The 19474-nt window shown below is 42.9% G+C and overlaps 1 protein-coding gene across 19 annotated transcripts in view; it reads right to left on the reverse strand.

The window, feature by feature from the left end:
- The window catches only part of HSPG2 (heparan sulfate proteoglycan 2), a 936289-nt gene that overhangs the window by 724229 nt on the left and 192586 nt on the right, over window positions 1-19474 (reverse strand). For all 19 annotated transcript variants that reach the window (XM_086921606.1, XM_086921602.1, XM_086921600.1 and 16 more), the window contains exons 2-3: window positions 6178-6310; window positions 4716-4808 (exon numbers count right to left, since the gene is read on the reverse strand). In XM_086921606.1, the coding sequence (XP_086777732.1) occupies window positions 4716-4808; window positions 6178-6310 (226 nt within the window). The remainder of the gene's footprint in view (window positions 1-4715; window positions 4809-6177; window positions 6311-19474) is intronic.

The raw sequence follows: 19474 nt of genomic DNA on the forward strand, positions 1-19474 counted from the left end.
AACAGTGATGGATCAAGCCCTGATCTTTGGACTGGGTAAGAGTGGTCTGCTTAATTCAGACACTCTGTCCATCACCACCCCCTTTTCTGAATCGTTTTTGGCCACTATAGGTGTGGCAGGGTATACTCAGACATGAGTCCCATTCTCACTGCTCCATCAGGATTCAAGCAAGCCGGGCCGAAGACGGCTGAAATGCCAGAAACCGGTCCCCGGTAGCTTGTCTACTTTCTGCCCTGTTCCCATGATGCACTGGGCCAGGGACAGACTGATTTGCATATAGCCAGGTTCTGAGCAGGGATGGGGCAGTGAGATAAATAACGGTGATGGATCAAGCCCTGATCTTTGGACTGGGTAAGAGTGGTCTGCTTAATTCAGACACTCTGTTCATCACCACCCCCTTTTCTGAATCACCATATAACTAGTGCACAACAGGACAACAATACAAATATGCTGTGATGTCCCCAAACCATGCCCCCATCACTCCCTAGGGGCAATATGTGTCTAAGATATACTGCTCTTCACCACCACCATATAGGGTCAATGCAGCCTAATACTCAACTACAGAAATTTCAGACGCCCGGCAAGTTGACTGAATCTAAACAGGCATGTTCACATTAGTAGTGTACACATTTGCACTACTGGTTTCATTACACAAGTGCAAACTCCCCTACACTCTGTGTCAAGTGCCCCCGGACTGTCCAGCTGACAGGCCAAGATGGGAGCAAGACTGCCTGAAAGTGGTTTGATGATAAAGGTTGGGTCACTTTAATCAGATCTGACCCTTTAATAGTTTGACACAAGTAAAGCGGGAAAAAAGGTACCTTGCCACTACCATGTGTGGAACACATGGAGCATCCAAGGGTGGGATGAGGCTCATGGGTTGACACCACTTGCGTAGCAAGGAGTAGCCATACTTGGTATAACTATAGGTGAATTTAAACCTTCATAGTATAGCTCAATACCATAGTCCTCAGTACATTAGAATCCCCTTGCATTCCTTTGGGTAATAAATCTTACTATTTGGCTTTACATTATCTAACTTCGTATTTAACTTATATTACCGTTTGCAAATTTCTCAGTAACCCCATGTAACTTGTTCCAATTTTTATCTGATAAACTTAATTAAAAAAATGTATTGCTATTTCTGGTCTTTGTAATAAGTTGGTACTCTTAAATCCTATGTACTTTGGTGTTAAGTTACACCTTCCTCGGGAGTAAAAAAATAACAATTTTAAACCATATCTAACAAAAAACAAAATATAGAGATCAGGATTCAATATTGCTAACAAAGGTAATGCAAGCACTATATTTGGTTATTTCTCTAAACTCCATTGTCTCCTCACTCCTGATCTGAAAAACCATTCTCAGAGGTTCACATTATTCGAGTCACTAAAACAGATCTACAGGCACAAGTATTGTAAACCGAACTCTGAAGTTTCTGACCCAAAATGGTGCGAGACAATTCTATTGTCATGGGGTCAATGGAAAGGAAGTTGGAATTAGTGGCCAAGAAGGGGTCCTTTTCATCAGGTATGCACATTTTTGACCTATTTCAATTAATAGATTTATCACAAGGAGTGCATTAGTGGCAAACAATAGCGTAAGTTTAATATTACGCCATATTCTTTCAATGACTAATGCCCATTTCAATTAGATCACAGCAGTATTTTGGCACATGCAAAGGCCAAGAACAAATCTAGAGGGAATGTGTACAGCTGTAGCAATGTACAGACATCCATGGACATTGGAGTCAGAATCCAGCTGTGGGCCACAGTGCTCTGTCCTACACGCCTAGACCGTCTGCCACTACTGCCTGTAACAAGGCCCTCGTGGACATCAGCCCAGCCGGGATTATGTTCTGTTGACAAGGTCACAAGCAGAACGTTTTCATTAAGAAAGGCACAAGGCAAGCAGATGTTTCATGACCACTACTGCCTTCAGGTTTCACGAACAAGGCAGTATCAGTGTGCCAACTCCCTGCACACACAAATCAACTTAAAACTCATCCATTTAAGCAATTTCTGAACCAATGTCTTGCTACTCTTCCGTACTGTTGGTTACAGAATGGTCTACTACTATCGTTTTGAAAATCTTACCTGGCCTGAAAGTATTGATTTCTCGCTGTTTTTATGTGTTTTGCTCTTGTTCTCTTCTTGTTTGCTTAAGTTAAGAACTCGAAACAATTATAGTTCTCTCTCGGATACTGTAATCCGCTGTTCATGTCTTTTCTTAGTTTCTGGTTTTGTAAAAAAAATGCCCTCATACCTCTCTGCTCCTGGCTGCGGTATATAAATATTTAAATAAATAAAAATATTGATAGTAAAATGTAAATGTCAACAGTAAGGTCCACCTGGTCTACACATTTCTTTACATTTTACAACAAGGCCATGCATAGTTTGTACAGGCACTAGAGCAATTATATATTTCCCTCCTGCCGTCCTTTTGGATAAGATGGACTATGCACCTTCTTACCTTCCCAACAAAAATAATTTCTACAAGTCACTGTGCATTGAATTGAGAGTTATGGGGGATTTAAAGTTCCCCATTAAACCTCTCCTAGAATACCTTTCTTGAAGACAAATTAGTTAACTCATTCACTAACTGGCAGATGGATTTCTAGTGAAGATCTTGCAATATCTCCATAGCCCTGTTCTGGCCAGACAATCTAGCGTTACTGCACTGGAAACAAAGATAAACACGAAGAGAACTCAAGAACACGACATATGATATTTTCATGCAGGTAAAGTAAAAACACTATAAACAAGCAATTGAAAACAGTAAGACATTGCTTCCTTCACACAAAAGGTCTACACATAGCCTATCGAAGGAGCATTCAGGCAATGCCTGTGCACACTATCTTGACATAAGCTTTTCTTTCACCAAGATGGTACGAAACGGCCTGTGGTGTTCCTGGAAAGCGGAGTAATAGCAGTCAAGTAAGAAAGATTCCAGTATTGACCGACTACATTCTGCCACCCAGTAGGATACTAAGTCAAGCAAGCTGTGCCCATTTGACACCTCTCAAAAGTACTTTTATTCAAAAATATGAAATCTGTTACTGAAGGATACCGGATGAACCCCACCTCTCCCACTACTTCACTCTGTAACATTATTTATACTCATGTTTGATATTGGTAAACAGCGATTGGTGGGGTAAACCTGATTGTGTTCTACCAAATTACAGTGACAGCTGCGACAGAAAAATATGCATTAAAATTATCCAGAAAACAGTGGGCTGGGCACTGACCGACTGAGCTTCAGATCTAATTATTTGATTAGCCAGAGTTGCTGAATTAAAAACCCATGCTACAATTTCTCCTTCAGGGATAACTGAATTCCACCACCAAAATGTGCTACAAATTCATCCCATAAGGAGTATGTGTTCTTCCACTTAGTATGAGCGAACAGTTTCCATAATTTGTCAACTAGCTGAACTAATCTTACAGTGACTAACAGAAGAACCTACATTCATGGAGGAAAGAACGTGTCAACAGTAGCACGCCGACAACAACGTTGTCAAACATGGGATGCATGAGACTAGTGATGTGCTGTATGCCTTCCTCTACACCAATTAATCCACAGTGGTGCCCTTTCTGAACAAAACATGGATTTGGAGATGGCTGGATCATCAGGGACTTGTCTCTTGGAAAGTCAAAATACAGTGCCAGATCAATCAGGGAATTTGCAATTTAGAAACGTGCTGCTTTGCAGGGAATTACTTTTCTTGTTGGGACAAGGATAGTCAACAAACCAGACTATGTCAAAATATTAAGGTTTCCGACCCTGAATGGTGAAACCTGGAAGAGCGTGCCCCACACTCTGAGAATCCCTCAGTGGTTTGGAAAACAATCACATGTCCAGTTCTCACTCAGACCAACTAATGTATTTGTTGTATGATCCATTTCCTCTGTATTTGAAGAACAATATCTTCATAAATTCGTAGTTGATCCATAGTGCACTATTTGTTGAAAGATGCTCTAAACCCAAATGTTTATAGTGCCATATGTACCTTTTCTGTGGGACTCTTCCAATTTACTCTCATCAGGCCTAAAATAACAGTCTTTAAGATACTACTACTAAGAAATGGCTATTCCTTTTATGGGAGATTAGGCCACTGCTTTAATGGTTTCTGCATTAAATTAGTCCACTGCATATTCTCTCAAACTCCGTTCCATAAAATGTCTGTTTTAAATGTATTTACTTAGCTATTTTAAATGGAACAAACACAAGAGGGTTTGAGAAGTGCAGAAGTTACCAGAGACCAAACTCCTCACTGGCCCATCCCATTATAAGCCTGTAACAGGACTACCATTGATGTCTAGTCCCTTAGTTCCCATAAAACATTAAGTGCGTAAATCGGGAGCACAGATACCACTGATCTGCAGTTTGTCATACTCCTACCACCTCATCAAAAATGTATCACTGGAGGAGAAGACATCAGTAACTCTGGGTTCTGCACCATCAGCAACCAGGCTGCAATGCTAATTTCTGAGCTCCATCTGGTCACTGCTAAAAGATGCAATGGCGTATCTCCTGAACAGGGAAATGGTACATGGACAATACCTCTCCAGGAGTGGGATCTCAGCAGGTGAAATGGTGCTCCCCCTTGAAAAACATTGGAGAAAGCAGAAGATGCAGCTTTCATCTTGTAAATGTTACCCTACGAGATGGTGAATAGGAAGTTTAAAAAAAATAAAGCGAGAAAAAGGACTTACCTGTATGCATTAAACTTTGAACGGTCGATGTTGGAGTTGCTTCTTCCATGGGAGCCGGTGTGCCACTTCCAATCTCTGCACTGCCATTGTCATCTAGAAAACAAACCAAATAGTATTACTTACCAGAAAAAGGAAAAGCGATGAAGGAGCTAAAAAGAACCCTCACCCAACATTTGTACCAATAAGTTCCAAAGATAAAAATAAGATACCTGCATTCATCTGAAATGGGCATAAATTTCTGGCCCTGCCCACCGAGAGTAGAGCATGACCTATTGGTGCCTGGTGATTAGAGATTACTCAATCTTGTAGTAATAAACACATCTGAAAGCATTTCTAAAAGTAATTGTGCTTACAGTCTGCATAGCATTCGGGCAATGATCACTTCAAGAAGACTGAAAAGTGAGTGGAATTCCCCGGATTGTTTTGATATCCCAAGTGGAGAAGTCAACGAGGCTTTGCACATACATTCTTAAAGTAAGCAGGGTCTTCACATTCACTGCAAATTCCATGCCCCACAGAGGCCCCAACAAAGAATTTGGGGTCAACAAGATAAATCAGCATTTTGGGATCGATAAAAGGCTAATTGCAAATCCTCTTTAAAGAAAGGACGGCCACTACAAACAACCTTCTCCACCCCGGAAGGGCAGCTTCATTTCGACAATATTGCTTTTTTGTCTAAGAGACAAGACACAGCTACATTAAAATGGCCTATGAACAATTTAGTACAAGAACGCCTTTTAATCGCTCGGGAGTAGGGCCAAGATCACCAACCCACCCAACAGTAGAATCCAATGTTTTTTTTAAATATCCACAGTGTACATGTAGGAGAACACATTTCATATAATTCATTTCAGTGGAAATTATTCACATTTTCATAGGGTTTTCAGGCAGCACTGGATTTTGGTTCGGGCTGATAACAGCTCAACATGTGGGTTTTTATGTGCTGTGTTAAATGGATTTATGCAGCATGCATTCTGGCTCAATGCAGCTGACTGAGCCAAGTATATGAAGGTGTTTTATTTTCCCCTCCTCAAAACTGCACAAGACTTCCAAGATTGAGGTAACTGAGATTTAGATATTCTTCATTGAGAGTCCACTGAAGACATCTTTGGAGGCACAGGGGGCAAAATATCTGGACATTCACAGTAAGTTGACAAGAACAACCCGACAGAAAGCTTCTTAACTGCTCAAAGAAACCTCAGGGCTTCATCCTTGTGCAGAAATCTGAGAGGCAGATTCTAGAGAGCTCAATGCTTCCAATTTCCACACAAGTTTTCATAACTCTGCACTGGAAATATTCACGACTAATTTACATCTGGAAATGAGAATTTCCTAATCAAATTCTGAAGGATATCACAGTTGCTCCTTTCACTATGCATTAGAGAGAAATGTGGTAACAAATAATTGAAGAGCCTACATCAAACTATTCTTTGATCATCCACAATGGCATGCATGTTCCTACCTCCAGAAGCTTCATCTGCCAGCAGGTCCTCGTCATCTGACAGATCGACCCATTTTGTCTTGGCTGAGTGGCTATCAGACTCTGCATCATCAGGAAAGGTGACTTCATCTAACACTTTGGAGGTCTGTGCAAGCTGTTGAGACAACAAAGTGGAGATTGGTGAGTTGTGCCTTTTTGCCCTTCTCAAACTGAAACAATCTTTAGGCGAAGACCAAAACAAATGTGTATTCACACTGAGGCCGGTACAGGTCACTTAGAAACTGACAGTGCGTGACGGCTCCCAGAAATTCACCTGCCCATGAAAATGCAGAGGAGAACTGACCCCTTGAAAAAATTATGTTTTATTGATTGGCCATTGCCACTAACAGCCTGATGAGAATCAGTCAGTGTAATGGCAGACAAGGTAATGTCTGCGTGTCCAAGGTCTCACCAAACCAAATGTTCCCAAGTGCTACCAGCCTTTCAGGGACGCTACTCCAACAGAAAAGTAATATTTTTGTGTATGCAGCCCCCTTCTTCAAAAACGCACACTCTTTCTCGACAACTGCCTACCCATCACACCCTTTTATGCATGTGCCCCTCTTAATCAAGAAGTCCCTAAGAATTTTCTCATAAAGGAATGTGTTACTGAATCCCCCTCTGTGCTTCAGTCATGGCCATACTCCTACAGGCTGCCTATACATACATACACATATGGGAAAAAGTACCCCTGCTATACATCATAAACTTATTGCAAGTCACAGAGAGTTCCAGGACTCTATGGAGGAATGAGGCAGAAGGCAACATTCCTTTATATGGTCACCGAGCTCTTCATTGTGCAGAAGGGAGTACTTTATTTCTTATAATACAGGGCCACAACATCACCTATAAACAAAATGCTAAAATAGTTTTTGTGGTGCTCTTTCGTATGAAAGACATAGGATGATTATAAACATGAAGAATACAATTAGAATCTTTATTGCAAACTTAAATACACCAAAAAGCAGTTAGATATTTTTTGCAATCATATATTAAAATCAGTTACATTTAAAAAAAATGCAGCAGCTCCATGTGTGTAGAAACATGCAGACATTCAATCTTTGCAATAATTCCGAAAATGGGGAAAAATAAACATGCTGCAATTAATATCTTCTTTCTACCTATTACTGTTCATCTAGAAAAACAAAGCAGGAGAATGAAAATCCATGTTTTGCTACCATTTTTTTAAACTAAAGATTTCATTATGCTCTGTGACCTACCTGCCTATCCCCTTGGCTGCTAGGAGGACAGTTCCCATAATAGGAAGTCATGACCAGCAGCATTCCGAATAACAGGAAGACGATGGATACAGTGCTCCTTATGTTAGTCCATTGAGCAGTGTGCGGTGGCTTACTGGTCTAAAGAACGCACTGCAGGAATCCATGTTTGACCCAATTGCCATAGGTTTAGACTACAGCAAGTCCATTCGTCCTTTCATATTGCTGAACTCAATAAAACCAACATCTGTGCAGGGCTGTTCTTTTCTTTTTCGTGTTTTTTTTTAGCTAGGTGTGTGCAATACAAGTATCCCTACCCATCTCACACATCCTGCATTTCACAAAAAAGGTTTTGAGCCAACCAATAACTGAAAGTGAAAAGGTTTGAGCTTGATCTTTCCATTATGGTTCCACTTCACTGAACAACCATCGCACAAATTATTAAGTGCTTTCATTCTTTTAGAATACTGAAATAGTAGGAAACAAAAGGATGACTTATTGCGTGAGGGATGCAAAAGGAACTGGTTTTGTGAGTGTGTGAGGAGACCAAGAATTAGCTGGGGTTCCCACGCCCCACTGCACCAATTCCACTGCCCCTCTCTAAAGCTTTTCCAACTTTTTCCTTGAGGCTGGCAACAAGTTCTAGGCCAGAAACCATTTCATTAAGCATCCCCCAGCAGCTGACAAAGGAATGAGCGAGCCACAAGGTCATATCCATTCACTATTCAGGCGGGGAGCAAAAAAAAAAAAAAAAAAAAGCTTGGAATGAGATCATGGTCGTCATCATCGCGCCCACTAGAAATTCTTCAAAATCTTAACACTACCCACGCAACCCAGTCTCTGCACTGACCATAAATCTAAAAAGTAATCCGCAGAATAAGCTGCCAGGACAAGATTTCTCCACAAAGTTAGTAGGAAAATAGTGACAACTTCACAGCGCTAGAAAAGAAATCCCCTTGTCAATGACTCACTCTCTAAATATATGTTATGACTACGGGTTTTGTGTAGAAAAAAGCAAGACACAGGAAGACACTACAACGCTGTAGAATTAGGGTGACCAGATTCCCAAAAGAAAAAAAACCGGGACAGGCCATAAACATAGAAGTAGGACTACAGTTTACACTGGTGGCTGGCTCGATCTTGGTGGAGGCAGTGACCTTTGACTAATGAGCAGGGTCATGCTGGCGGTTTGGACACGCTGTTGCCCCCATGCAGGGGCGGCTCTAGGCTTATGGCGGCCCTGGGCAAGGAGCGTAGGTAGGGGGCCCCTGGAGGAACGCAGGCACGGAGGCCAGTGGAGAGGGGGGGTGTCAGGGTGTTTGGAAGAGGAACAGAGCCGGAGGCCGCCAAATCCCTGCCAGGAGCCGCCACGCAAATATGTATCCATCCTCAGAGGATTATTATATTAAGGATATTTATTGGCGTGGTGGCCCCTGGGGTTTGGTGGCCCTGTGCAGGTGCATATCTTGCACATGCCTAAGGCTGCCCCTGCCCCATGTATGACATTATGACATTCAACCTCATCTGGAGTGACATCACGCTGTGATATTTCGAGAAGTGAGCATGCGCACATCTTTTTAATACCAGTGCGTACGCAGCCACTACTCAAAAACCGGGACATTTCTGTGCTCCTCTCAGCCACGATTAAAAAACTGGGAAATTTATTCTGTTTGGAGGAAAGTGTCGGGACACCAGGACACTTTGCGAAAAACAGGGACTGTCTCCGGGGGAAACTGGGACGTCTGGTCACCCTATGTAGAATTGATCTGAAGATAATTTGTGGTTATACATTGAAGACCAGAAGTAGAGTGGCATCTTGCCATTTCTTTTTTTTATTTTTTTACTTCCAGCATGTAGGCAAATCCTCCCAGAAGAAGAAGAAAATAGGATGCGACAAAGTATTACACTAGTTTCACAACGGCCAGATTCATCACACATTTTCAATGTATTCCCCCAGGAGATAAATGTACATGCAATTAATCGAAAATGTAATTATTAGCATAGTATAGTATATAGTTATCCTGAGCATCTGCCATGGATCAATAATGGAGTAACGGATACATGGTACCTTGCCCAAGATGTCACCTAAACCAACCTAGAAATACGTCCCAACAGGAGGCACGACACAAGAAGACGCTCCTCTACGGTTACTGCCCCATCTGAAAAGGAGGTTTAAGTTAAAAATAATAATGATATACATATATTGATACTAAAACAATTCATAAAGCGCATGACTACTTCGGCATAACTGTCCCAGCGCAGATAAGGTCTAGCTACCGTAAAGAGACACAGAAAGCCTGAAGGAAACCTGGGAACTATCTAAAAAAACACATTATGAGATTTTTCCAGAGTAAAAGTTCTGTCTTAGATTGTCTGAGGTGCAGCAGAAAAGAGTTCCATAGCTTGGGAGCCAGAAAGCTAAAAGAACTGATACAAGCTTTCCTAACTGTGGGGACTTCAGCCAACAGAACCCCTTAAGACCTCAGAGGAGGTACAGTTTGATGAAGTGGTGAAGATAACTGGCACCTGATTTGTTAAAGACCCTGTAACAATAGCAGAGAGCATTGAAGGACAGATGCTTCTGCATCGGAAGCCACCACAATTTATGACGAGCAGAGACCATTGAACACCGTCTGGGAAGATTCAGCAGTAACCGATCCGCAGCGTTCTGTATGCGTTGGAGCCTCATCAGCTGAAACTGAGAGACTCCCAGATGTTGGATGTTATGCAATCTAGCTGCGAGATAACTAAAGCCAGGATTACTGCTACCTAGCAGCTTCAGGCAGAAGCCCGATGATCTTTGAGGGATTTTAACATCCCAAAGCACTTGCCTGGTAAGGCAGTGATCTGGTTATAGAACGTGAAGTCCGCATCAAACAGGATGTCCAGGTTCTTGACCTTGGGTTTAAGGAAGGGACCAGCTGATGATGGTCACAAGTCGGGGTCCAAATAGAGGCCTCTCCCGCCTCCCCCTCCCTGATGAGGACCTTAAGTCTTGTCTGCATTTATTTCCAGGCAGTTATTGTCCATCCAGAGGCCCACCGCAGATAGGCAAGTCCTCAGAGAGGCCGCAGCAGAGTTCTGCAACATGGGGACAATGATCTGAGTAGCATTGGCGTACGATATAATGTCAAACCCATGCCGCTCGATGATATCCGCTTGGAGGCACAAATATGCATATACACACACACACAATATATATATAATATATATATATATATATATATATATATATATATATATCCATACTAATAGTATAAAGAGACAGCCTAAACCTTTGAGGCGGGTAAACTCAAAAAGTACAACACCAATCACAACACCCAATACAGCGTTGGAAAGGGCAGTTGTAGCAGAAGGGCATAGGCTATGCAGTCGCCCACCATATACATTTAAAAGGTAAAAGAACCGTGCCAGTAAAGTAGTCCCTTGTGGGCGTGTCTGCGTTGTGCTGTGGGCGTGTGCTGTGGGCGTGACAAAGGCTGGAGGCATGTGGTACGTTCCGCCCTTCATGCCCTGTCTTTTATCGTGTGCTAATCCCACCCTGCTCCCTTTAAATACTCCTGCACCCCATAATCATAACCCACCTATACTCCTTAAAATAGCCCAACACCCTTAAACACTAACCCATCTTAACCCTATAAATATACCCTGTACCCCAAAACCCAAACCTATCCCTAAACCCTAAAAATACCCCTGTATCCCAAAACCCAAACCTAGCCCTGAACCCTATAAATACCCCTGTACCTCAAAACCCAAACCTACCCCATAACCCTAAAAATACCCCTGTACCCCAAAACTCAAACCTAGCCCTGAACCCTTAAAATACTCCTGTACCCCAAAACCCAAACCTACCTCTGAACCCTAAAAAGACCCCTGTACCCCAAAACCCAAACCTAGCCCTGAACCCTTAAAATACCCCTGCACCCCAAAACCCAAACCTACCTCTGAACCCTAAAAATATGCCTGTACCCCAAAACCCAAACCTACCCCTGTACCCCAAAACCCAAACCTACCCCTGAACCCTCAAAATACCCCTGCACCCCAAAACCCAAACCTAGCCCTGAACCCTTAAAATACCCCTGTACCCGAAAACCCAAACCTACCGCTGAACCCTAAAAATACTCCTATACCCCAAAATCCAAACCTAGCCCTGAACCCTAAAAATACCCCGGTACCCCAAAACCCATACCTATCCCTAAAACTACCCCTGTACCCCATAACCCAAAACTATATCTGAACCCTTAAAATACCCAAACACCCCAAAACATATACCTCAGTACCCCAAAACATATACCCCTATACCCATAGGTACCTTATCCAAACATTAAAAAAAACATGCTTTTACCATTCATGCATTTACAACGAATTTCGTTGTAAATGTATGCGTGGTAAAAGCATATAAAATGTAATGCCATGTGTTATAATGGCATTGCGGAGTCATGGTACTTTCGTAATGAAAGTATGCGGAGTGATGGTATGTGGAAAGAAAGTTGCGGAATAATGGGTGTTTACCCTCCCCCGGTAAGTACATTGGTGGCACGGCGGCCCACATCTCCAGCAACATACATTTTTTCACCACCGATTTGAAAAATGCACAGGTCTCTCTCATTGATGTATCAACAAAGGAAGAGTGTCCGTCAGTGTGGCGTGAATATAGTGGAGATAGCACGTAAAAATATGAAGCCAGCTGTGGTTGTTCACAAAGCTGGCCTAGCTTTCAAGAAAAAATTCTTGGTTTTTTCAAGAAACCCTCACTCACCCTAGTGGTGACATGCTTCATCATCGGGTCCACTGGGGAGATCGAGTACCTCCCCAGTGTGCTACGACGCCAGGAGACTGCGGAGCAGGTTTTGAGAGAGTGAAGAGTGAAAAAAAGTGTGATTAAAAATGTCAGAGGTTGTCCCAAAAAATCATTTATTTGCTGGTCAACTTGACATATTAAAATTAAGAACTATGTGCAGGGAAACTATCCAAAAGAAATACAGGTGTTTCCCTGTTAGGGGAAGGTCAACATGTTTCTGCCCTTTAAGTGTTTGAATTTACAGGGCTTTCGTCAGGACCAGTAAGCAAGTGTTGCCTCAACAGGTATAGGCGCGCTAAGGCCTACCCTGCCGTAGGCAGTGAAAGTTAAAAAGTTGTGCTATGTGTAAAAATTGGTGCGTGAAATACAAACCAAAAGGCTAGGGGATTTTCCTCTATTGCGAGGAGCCCAGAAGTTTGTATTCAATGTGAGCCACGCCCCATAGATTCAGGGGGGGGTGGGAGCGACAATGGCACACCGCCCGCAACGCTCTGCACCCTCTCGGCACCTAGCTGTCCCCCGCTGGATCTCATTGATGGCCAGCACCGACATACACTTTTAGACACATCTCCCGCCACAAGTTCTAGAATTGCGAACTTTAGAGCTGGGGAGCTACGTTCGAATCTCGGCATCAGCTCAACATCCTGTGATTCCAGGCAAATCGCTTTGTCTCCCCGTGCCTACCACAAATGAATGTGTTCTTCTGTAATGTAAATTGTGCTCATGCCACGTTGTCGAGTTCGCGCTATATAATATTGCAAGGAAAAATAAAGTAGGGAAACTCGAGTTCACGCACTACTGAACGCGCACTCTTAAGTGCATCAGCAGTGCACTGTGAATCGGAGCGTTTCACAGGCCTGTCACAGATAAGAAATGCTATCAAAACGAAATCCTACAAAACAATGTACTACTGGCCGGCAGCAATTCATACCCGGACAACGTCGGGACGGGCTGCTAGTATATATATATATTCATACATATACACATCTATAAAAATACATCTGCACATATATATATATATATATATATATTTTCTTTAAAAAATTAAACGTGAATTAGATCTACAAACAAGCATTTACAATGCAACGGTTTCGCCTTTGGAAAAGTTAGAGCTATTGGCATTGTATTTATTTATCTGTTTTCAAAACCAACACATAAATAAATACAAATTTTGTCATTTACAATGTTAATAGCTCAAACTTTTCCAAAGGCGAAACCGTTGCATTGTAAATGCTTGTTTAATGTATAGTTTCGAAGCAGGGGCGTCAAATAGATAAGGAGTTGCAGTATGTAGAAGAGAAATTATATGCAGGACCAGGTTAAACCAGATTACTGAAAGTAGGATGTGAATGTGATGGAGCGGAAGAGGGGGGCGTGACCTGGGCTCTGCATTACACCAATTCGCACCGCTGGTTCACACAATGTTTACAGTTTCAAGCAGATCGATATGAAGTGATCTGCCCAGAATCACACGATGGCTAAGCGGAAACGCCGCAATTGAACCGTATATCTCCAGTTTCCCAGCTCAGGCTCACGACACTAATCTGCATCTCCCATTTAAGCAAATCTGCCATTTCATAAACCTCGGGCGATCCGGTGACAGCAGAGAATTAACAAGTTCTCTTCCAAGACGAGACACCTCCTGATGGATGTGGTCCGTGGGCTTAAACTGCCAACTCTAGTGCTGGAAACCAGAGTTCGAGCCTGGAGGTCGCGTCCACATCCTGAGATTCTGGGCAAATCACTTAATCTCCCCAGTGCCTGAATCTGTAATGTAATTACGGCGCTCATGTAAAGCGCTCCAATATCTTCGGGTCGAGTTTGTGCTATATAAAATCTGCACACAAAAAAAATGGCCAGGAATGTTTATGTTCTGTGAAAGTCAAGTCCTATCGCAAGAACAATCCGGTACTACTTTTTCTGATTCAATTTCTCTCCTGGCGCTCTAGCGCACCTGTGCACTTTTTGTTCTATATTTATAGCGCTTTCGCATTTTGCTCATACCGTCTGAAACAAACAGAACACACACGTAGACTTTTTGTCTAATACACACACGCTTTCTTTGATTTTCTGGGCCCGAATTGCATGCACTGCCTGGGTGGTATTAATTTTCACTGAGGCGCTATTTTACATAGGCGCCATATTACACAGGTGCGCTATATAAAAGGAACGCACGAGGTAACTAAAATTAGTAATGGCTGGATGACATAACGCATAATGTCGCACGAACATTCTTGGATAGCTTAATTTTCACAAGCGCCCGTGCACCAATATTTGAAAAGATAGACGCAAATGTTCATTGTAACTTGACAACCGTGGAGATTTCGGTGCAAATGGCAAAGAAGCACGTTTTGCTCCACTTTTTCTTTCTCCGTCGGTACTTTTCTGCGCAGGAGGGATTATTATGTGTATTACGCCCATGTTGGGGCACACATGACTGAGCAATGATTTTGGCATTGCATAACAGCATTGCGTGCCAGAAATTGCGTTAAATAGCACACACGGCGCTAAATAGCACACACAGCGCTAAACAGCACACACGTAAAAATTACTGTGGTGATAAATAGCACGGTTGTGCAAATTACCACCCCTCCTGCTGTTATGCAATTCACAGTTGGACAGTGGACATGGACCCGGAAGGGGAGGAGATACCATATGCACGTTTATATCGCTTTAAAATATTTCTATTTGGAGTGCTTTATTGATATACATTTAACGTGGTTGTATTCTTCTGTTAATATTTCATTGTTCACTTCATAATCACACGTTTCTCTCTTTCGTCGCAGCAATATATGTCAGTTCTCTGTGACATCATATACTTTTCGGAAGACTGAGCTTCATCTGGGCACTTCAGGTCTGCACTCGACCATAATTGGCCGTGTAAACGTATTTTGTCTTAAAATGAGAATTTCCGTCTAAAATAAACTACAAACTCGAAAGCACACCTGTGCTTAAATACCACGTCTTTGTTTTTCCATCCGACAACAGCAGCCCCGTCGCTATCAAAAGACATGGGAGCGATAAAAACCCGCATTACTGTGTGTGTTTAAAATATTCTGAACGCTCGTTGACATTAACAAAAACAAGTCAGGTCCCGGGCCGGCAGCCAATCGCAGCGCGGCCCGGGGAATGACGTCACGGGGGCTTCCCGGCCGGCAGATTCGGGGGCGTGTTTTTCGCGCTCTCCCCTTCCCATTGGCTGGAAGGTAAAATTCCAGCCAATGGGAAGAGGAGAGGGCGGGACTTAAAAAAAAGACACAGAAACGCCCCCGAATCGCGTTTTCACAGGGAAAGCGTGATTGACAGCCAATCTCTTCCAGTGGCTAGCCTCCATTTATGGAGCTAGCCAATGGAAGACAGAGGCGGGACGAAGACCCATAGTGTAGGATCCTAAGATTTCGCCCTGGCCGGAGCACCTGCTTCGTAGGTGCTACGGCCAGGTCAAAACCTAAAAAAGGATGTGTGAAACATATGAAAATAGCATTGACTTTGTATTTAAGAATGTTTATTCCAAGTGTTTTATCCCTCCAAATATACTCAATCAGAAACGCAATTACATGTGTACTCCAAGAAGTTTTGAAGCCAACTTCCAAACGTAGGGAGAAGACACCACCCTTTTCAAAACCGTATCTGGAGAGCTTTTCTGTTCTTTGTTTACAAGCTTGCCTTATGCATGAGACTTACTAGCATGGCATGCATGTTTTGAAGTAAACATGGTTCACACTACAAAATCTTGGCATAAGGCACATTAAAACGCTATATTAAAAAACAATGTATTACTAAATTAAAATTATCTGACTGACCAAAGCTCTGGGAACATTGAAGAATTTTCATCATTACAAAGTCCAAAAGATGAAAACTTAAATGGGGCATTTGTAATAAATGTATAAGCGATAATGCCAGTTATAGAGCCCAGGGTCACCACAAGGGAATGAACACAGCCAACTGGGGAATTAAAAGGATATACAATTTAAAATAAAAGATGTACGGACACAAGATGGGGTGTATTGTAAAGACCTATTTGCTTGGCTACAATTTGGTTTTCTTTCATACAACTGCCCTCCTCCAACAGAGGACGTTGTCTTCATTCGGAGTGCAGTCATTTGTTTTTAGTAAGTCCTGCATGTCAATTTTCTAATTACTTTGTAGTTGCTTTAGGTTGCCCATGGTGTCTACTTCCACAACAATAGCATTTTAACTCAAAAACAAGCTCTGGTCTACAGGAAGCTAATTTTTAAGCGTAAAAGCATCTTTCACAACTCCCAACATTGTGACGTGGTCATAGCAACTGTGCTTTACAAATACCGACTAACAACTCAACTCAAAGAATAGCTCGACAAGCAAGAAAGCTTGAGCTGGGGAAGCAGTACCAAGAGTGCACTCAATATTACCACACTAAAGATAAGCGGGCCCTGTGCTCCAAGCCAGTTTCTGTAAAACTAATGCTCAGATAAGGTTGTCAAACCTACTGAACACTGATCAATACCATTTTTAATTCTTACTACCATTTAGTTTCCGAAGAGTCTGCTGCCACTCCAATTTATGAACAGTTGACATGCAGATCATTCCAATATCTAGATCCCTGGAACTCAGAAAAGTCTCTAGTGCCTCCGTCTCCTAGGAAAGTCAATGGATCCACAAGAGAACCTATATAAAATGATTCAATTCTAGTTACGTCACCTGGTCCTCGAATAATGCCTTGCATAGTTCTTCCCATGTAGAACCATTTACTGAGTTCTAGGAGGCCCCCTTCGTCGTTGAACAACTGAGTATTTTCCTACTAAAGCTACCAAAGGAGGAACTCTTAGGTGGCTTATGTATTTGCTAAAGTAGGTATGTGGAAGGATTCCTGTAATGTTACACATCATTTACACAGAACACTCATTCATAGTGCACTATTGCAACAAGGGCAGTAGTACGCAGACTGGATGCGTTGTGCTGTGGTGCTTGTAAAGAGATTCAACCCCTCTGTGGGTCACAAAGCGCTCGGATTTTCCTTGGGTAGCCACCCGTGCGTCTCTTGCAGAGAGCGCATTTGAAAGGGTCTGGTTTGTCAAGTGTGCACTTTGCATCAAAAAATGTCTCAAGATAAGAGAGGCAGGCTAGTTTGCATAGAAAAGGTCAGGCCGAGGGTAATTTTCTGCTCAAAACATGCTCTTGCCGGTACCTCTTAGGACTTGAGGGTTCCACTCACTTAAAAATTGAAATCCTACTACAAACAAACCATATTTGAAAGCGTAATTTCATAAAACACAGTGCGACCCATAATGCTATAAATATTGAATAAACGATTTTTCTTGTGCTCAGACCACAGGTGGGAAAAACAGTGGTGCATTTGGCAGAGTGCTGCCTATGCACCAAAAGACATCTTAAACTCAACTCCAGGCCGACTCCAAGCACTCATCTTGTGTTTGTTTATGCCTCAGTCCAATTAGCCAACTTGCTACAATCGGGTTTGTTTGCTAATTGCTACGGCGTGTGTTTGCTTGGCAGCTTCCCGTCACGGGCTGTCCTCCAGAAATGTTGTATATTTGCTAACAGCTTTACAATTCCATTCCTGAGTAAAACGTAGACTCCGAGGGATGCACAGGTCTGGCTACCTTCCCTTACAGGAGGGTTCTGGGCACTCCGCTGCCGACAGCAACAACGGACTGCTGCATTTCTCACGGCTGCGAGTTTCTTCTTTTGAAGGCAGGTGGGCCGGGGACTGGTCGCTGCTCCCAGGCATTGACCGAGATGAGGGGAAGTAGGGTATGTGGTGTTTAGGAGTCGTTGATATCCAATGTCGCTTTTTGACGGTATGCAATCGCTTGCCCCGTCATAACTTTTTTTTCAATGTACATTTACCCATAAATTGCACTTGGGAGGGAGAGAGGGAGGCAAGCACTACCGACTACCATTTTGTGTGTGTAAAAGGCTGCTTTATTGAAGCAGGTGCACATCACATTATTACCAAAACTGGCAAACCGCCTTACAAAACTAGAACCTCTCTAAACATCGAGTTACCTGACCCCCTTTTTGTTTTTCTCCCTCCACCCCTACGATCCCACATGATAATATCCCTCCACCCCGCAACATAACAATATTTAACAGCATTATATCCTATGAATAACCAAATTTCTCCCCTACCTCTTAAATCCAAGACCTCAGAATACCTACATTCCTGTCTGTCCTATTGCAACTGAAACCAAACTACCCTCTAATGTAACCCCCAAACTTTTTACCCATTTCCCCGCTCCCCAAGTCCCCAAACTTAACGCCAAAATACCGAACTCCAGCCAAACTTGGCCAACATCCCAACCAAACTCCGCCTGCACCTGCTTCCAGCGACAACATACAAAATAGCCCCGCACTGTGTACCTGTCCCAATTCGGCAGCCTTCATAAAAAAAAATTCTATGCCCCCAAAAAGGGTCCCCAAAATAGGAAAACCACCCCTAAAAGCCAAAACAACAGGGAGGGAGGGTGGGACAAAAACACCTCCCTATGCTCCCAGCCACCAGGTTTCAATACCTAAAATGGTGGCTGGGTCACGCGGGAAGCCCCTTATATTGTTTGGCTGCAAAACATGTAATTGGGCTGCTTTTGGGCTATACCCAAAGCAGCCCAAAACGGCAAAATGGCCGCACCCATGTCTCGCTCCTCCCCCTCCCAAAACTGGCCGGGGCACAGACCTCTCGGCTCGGCTGACCCCCAAACCCCTCTTCTAAGCCAAACATCAATGCCCTTCCCACCACATTCAACAGATTGGGTGCACCCAGGTCTTTCAAGGGGGAGGGGGGATTCTCTCAAAGGGGCGTGGCCATTGTAATTAAGGGCGTGGCTTAAAAACATGTTAGCTAAATGCCTGTGCTTAGCATAGTGTGCCGCCCGTCTTGTATTTTTTCTGTTTCTGTCATTGCAACCCGATATATGGTACAACAAGTAACATCATACTTACAAGTCAGGACATATTGGCTTTGTCAATGGTTGTTAGTTGTATAAGATAAATAAGCAGCAACTATGGGGTAGATATAATATTGAAAAAGCTTCCACTTAAAGCCCTGGTGACACCACGACAATGTTGCTGCTCCCGAGTTTCAAAAAGAGAAGGGAAATCCAGAGAGGAAATGATTCTCCTTAAACGATTTCCCTTCCCCTACAACTCTCACCTGGCATGACGTCATGCTATAACTTCTCCAATAGTGAGAAGTGAGCAGTGTGAGCACACACACTTGGATGTGCCTGCTGTCACTGCAATCCAGAAAAAAACGAACCGCCTG

Source organism: Lissotriton vulgaris, chromosome 5 (genome assembly GCF_964263255.1).
Source record: "Lissotriton vulgaris chromosome 5, aLisVul1.2, whole genome shotgun sequence".
Lineage (NCBI taxonomy): Eukaryota > Metazoa > Chordata > Amphibia > Caudata > Salamandridae > Lissotriton > Lissotriton vulgaris.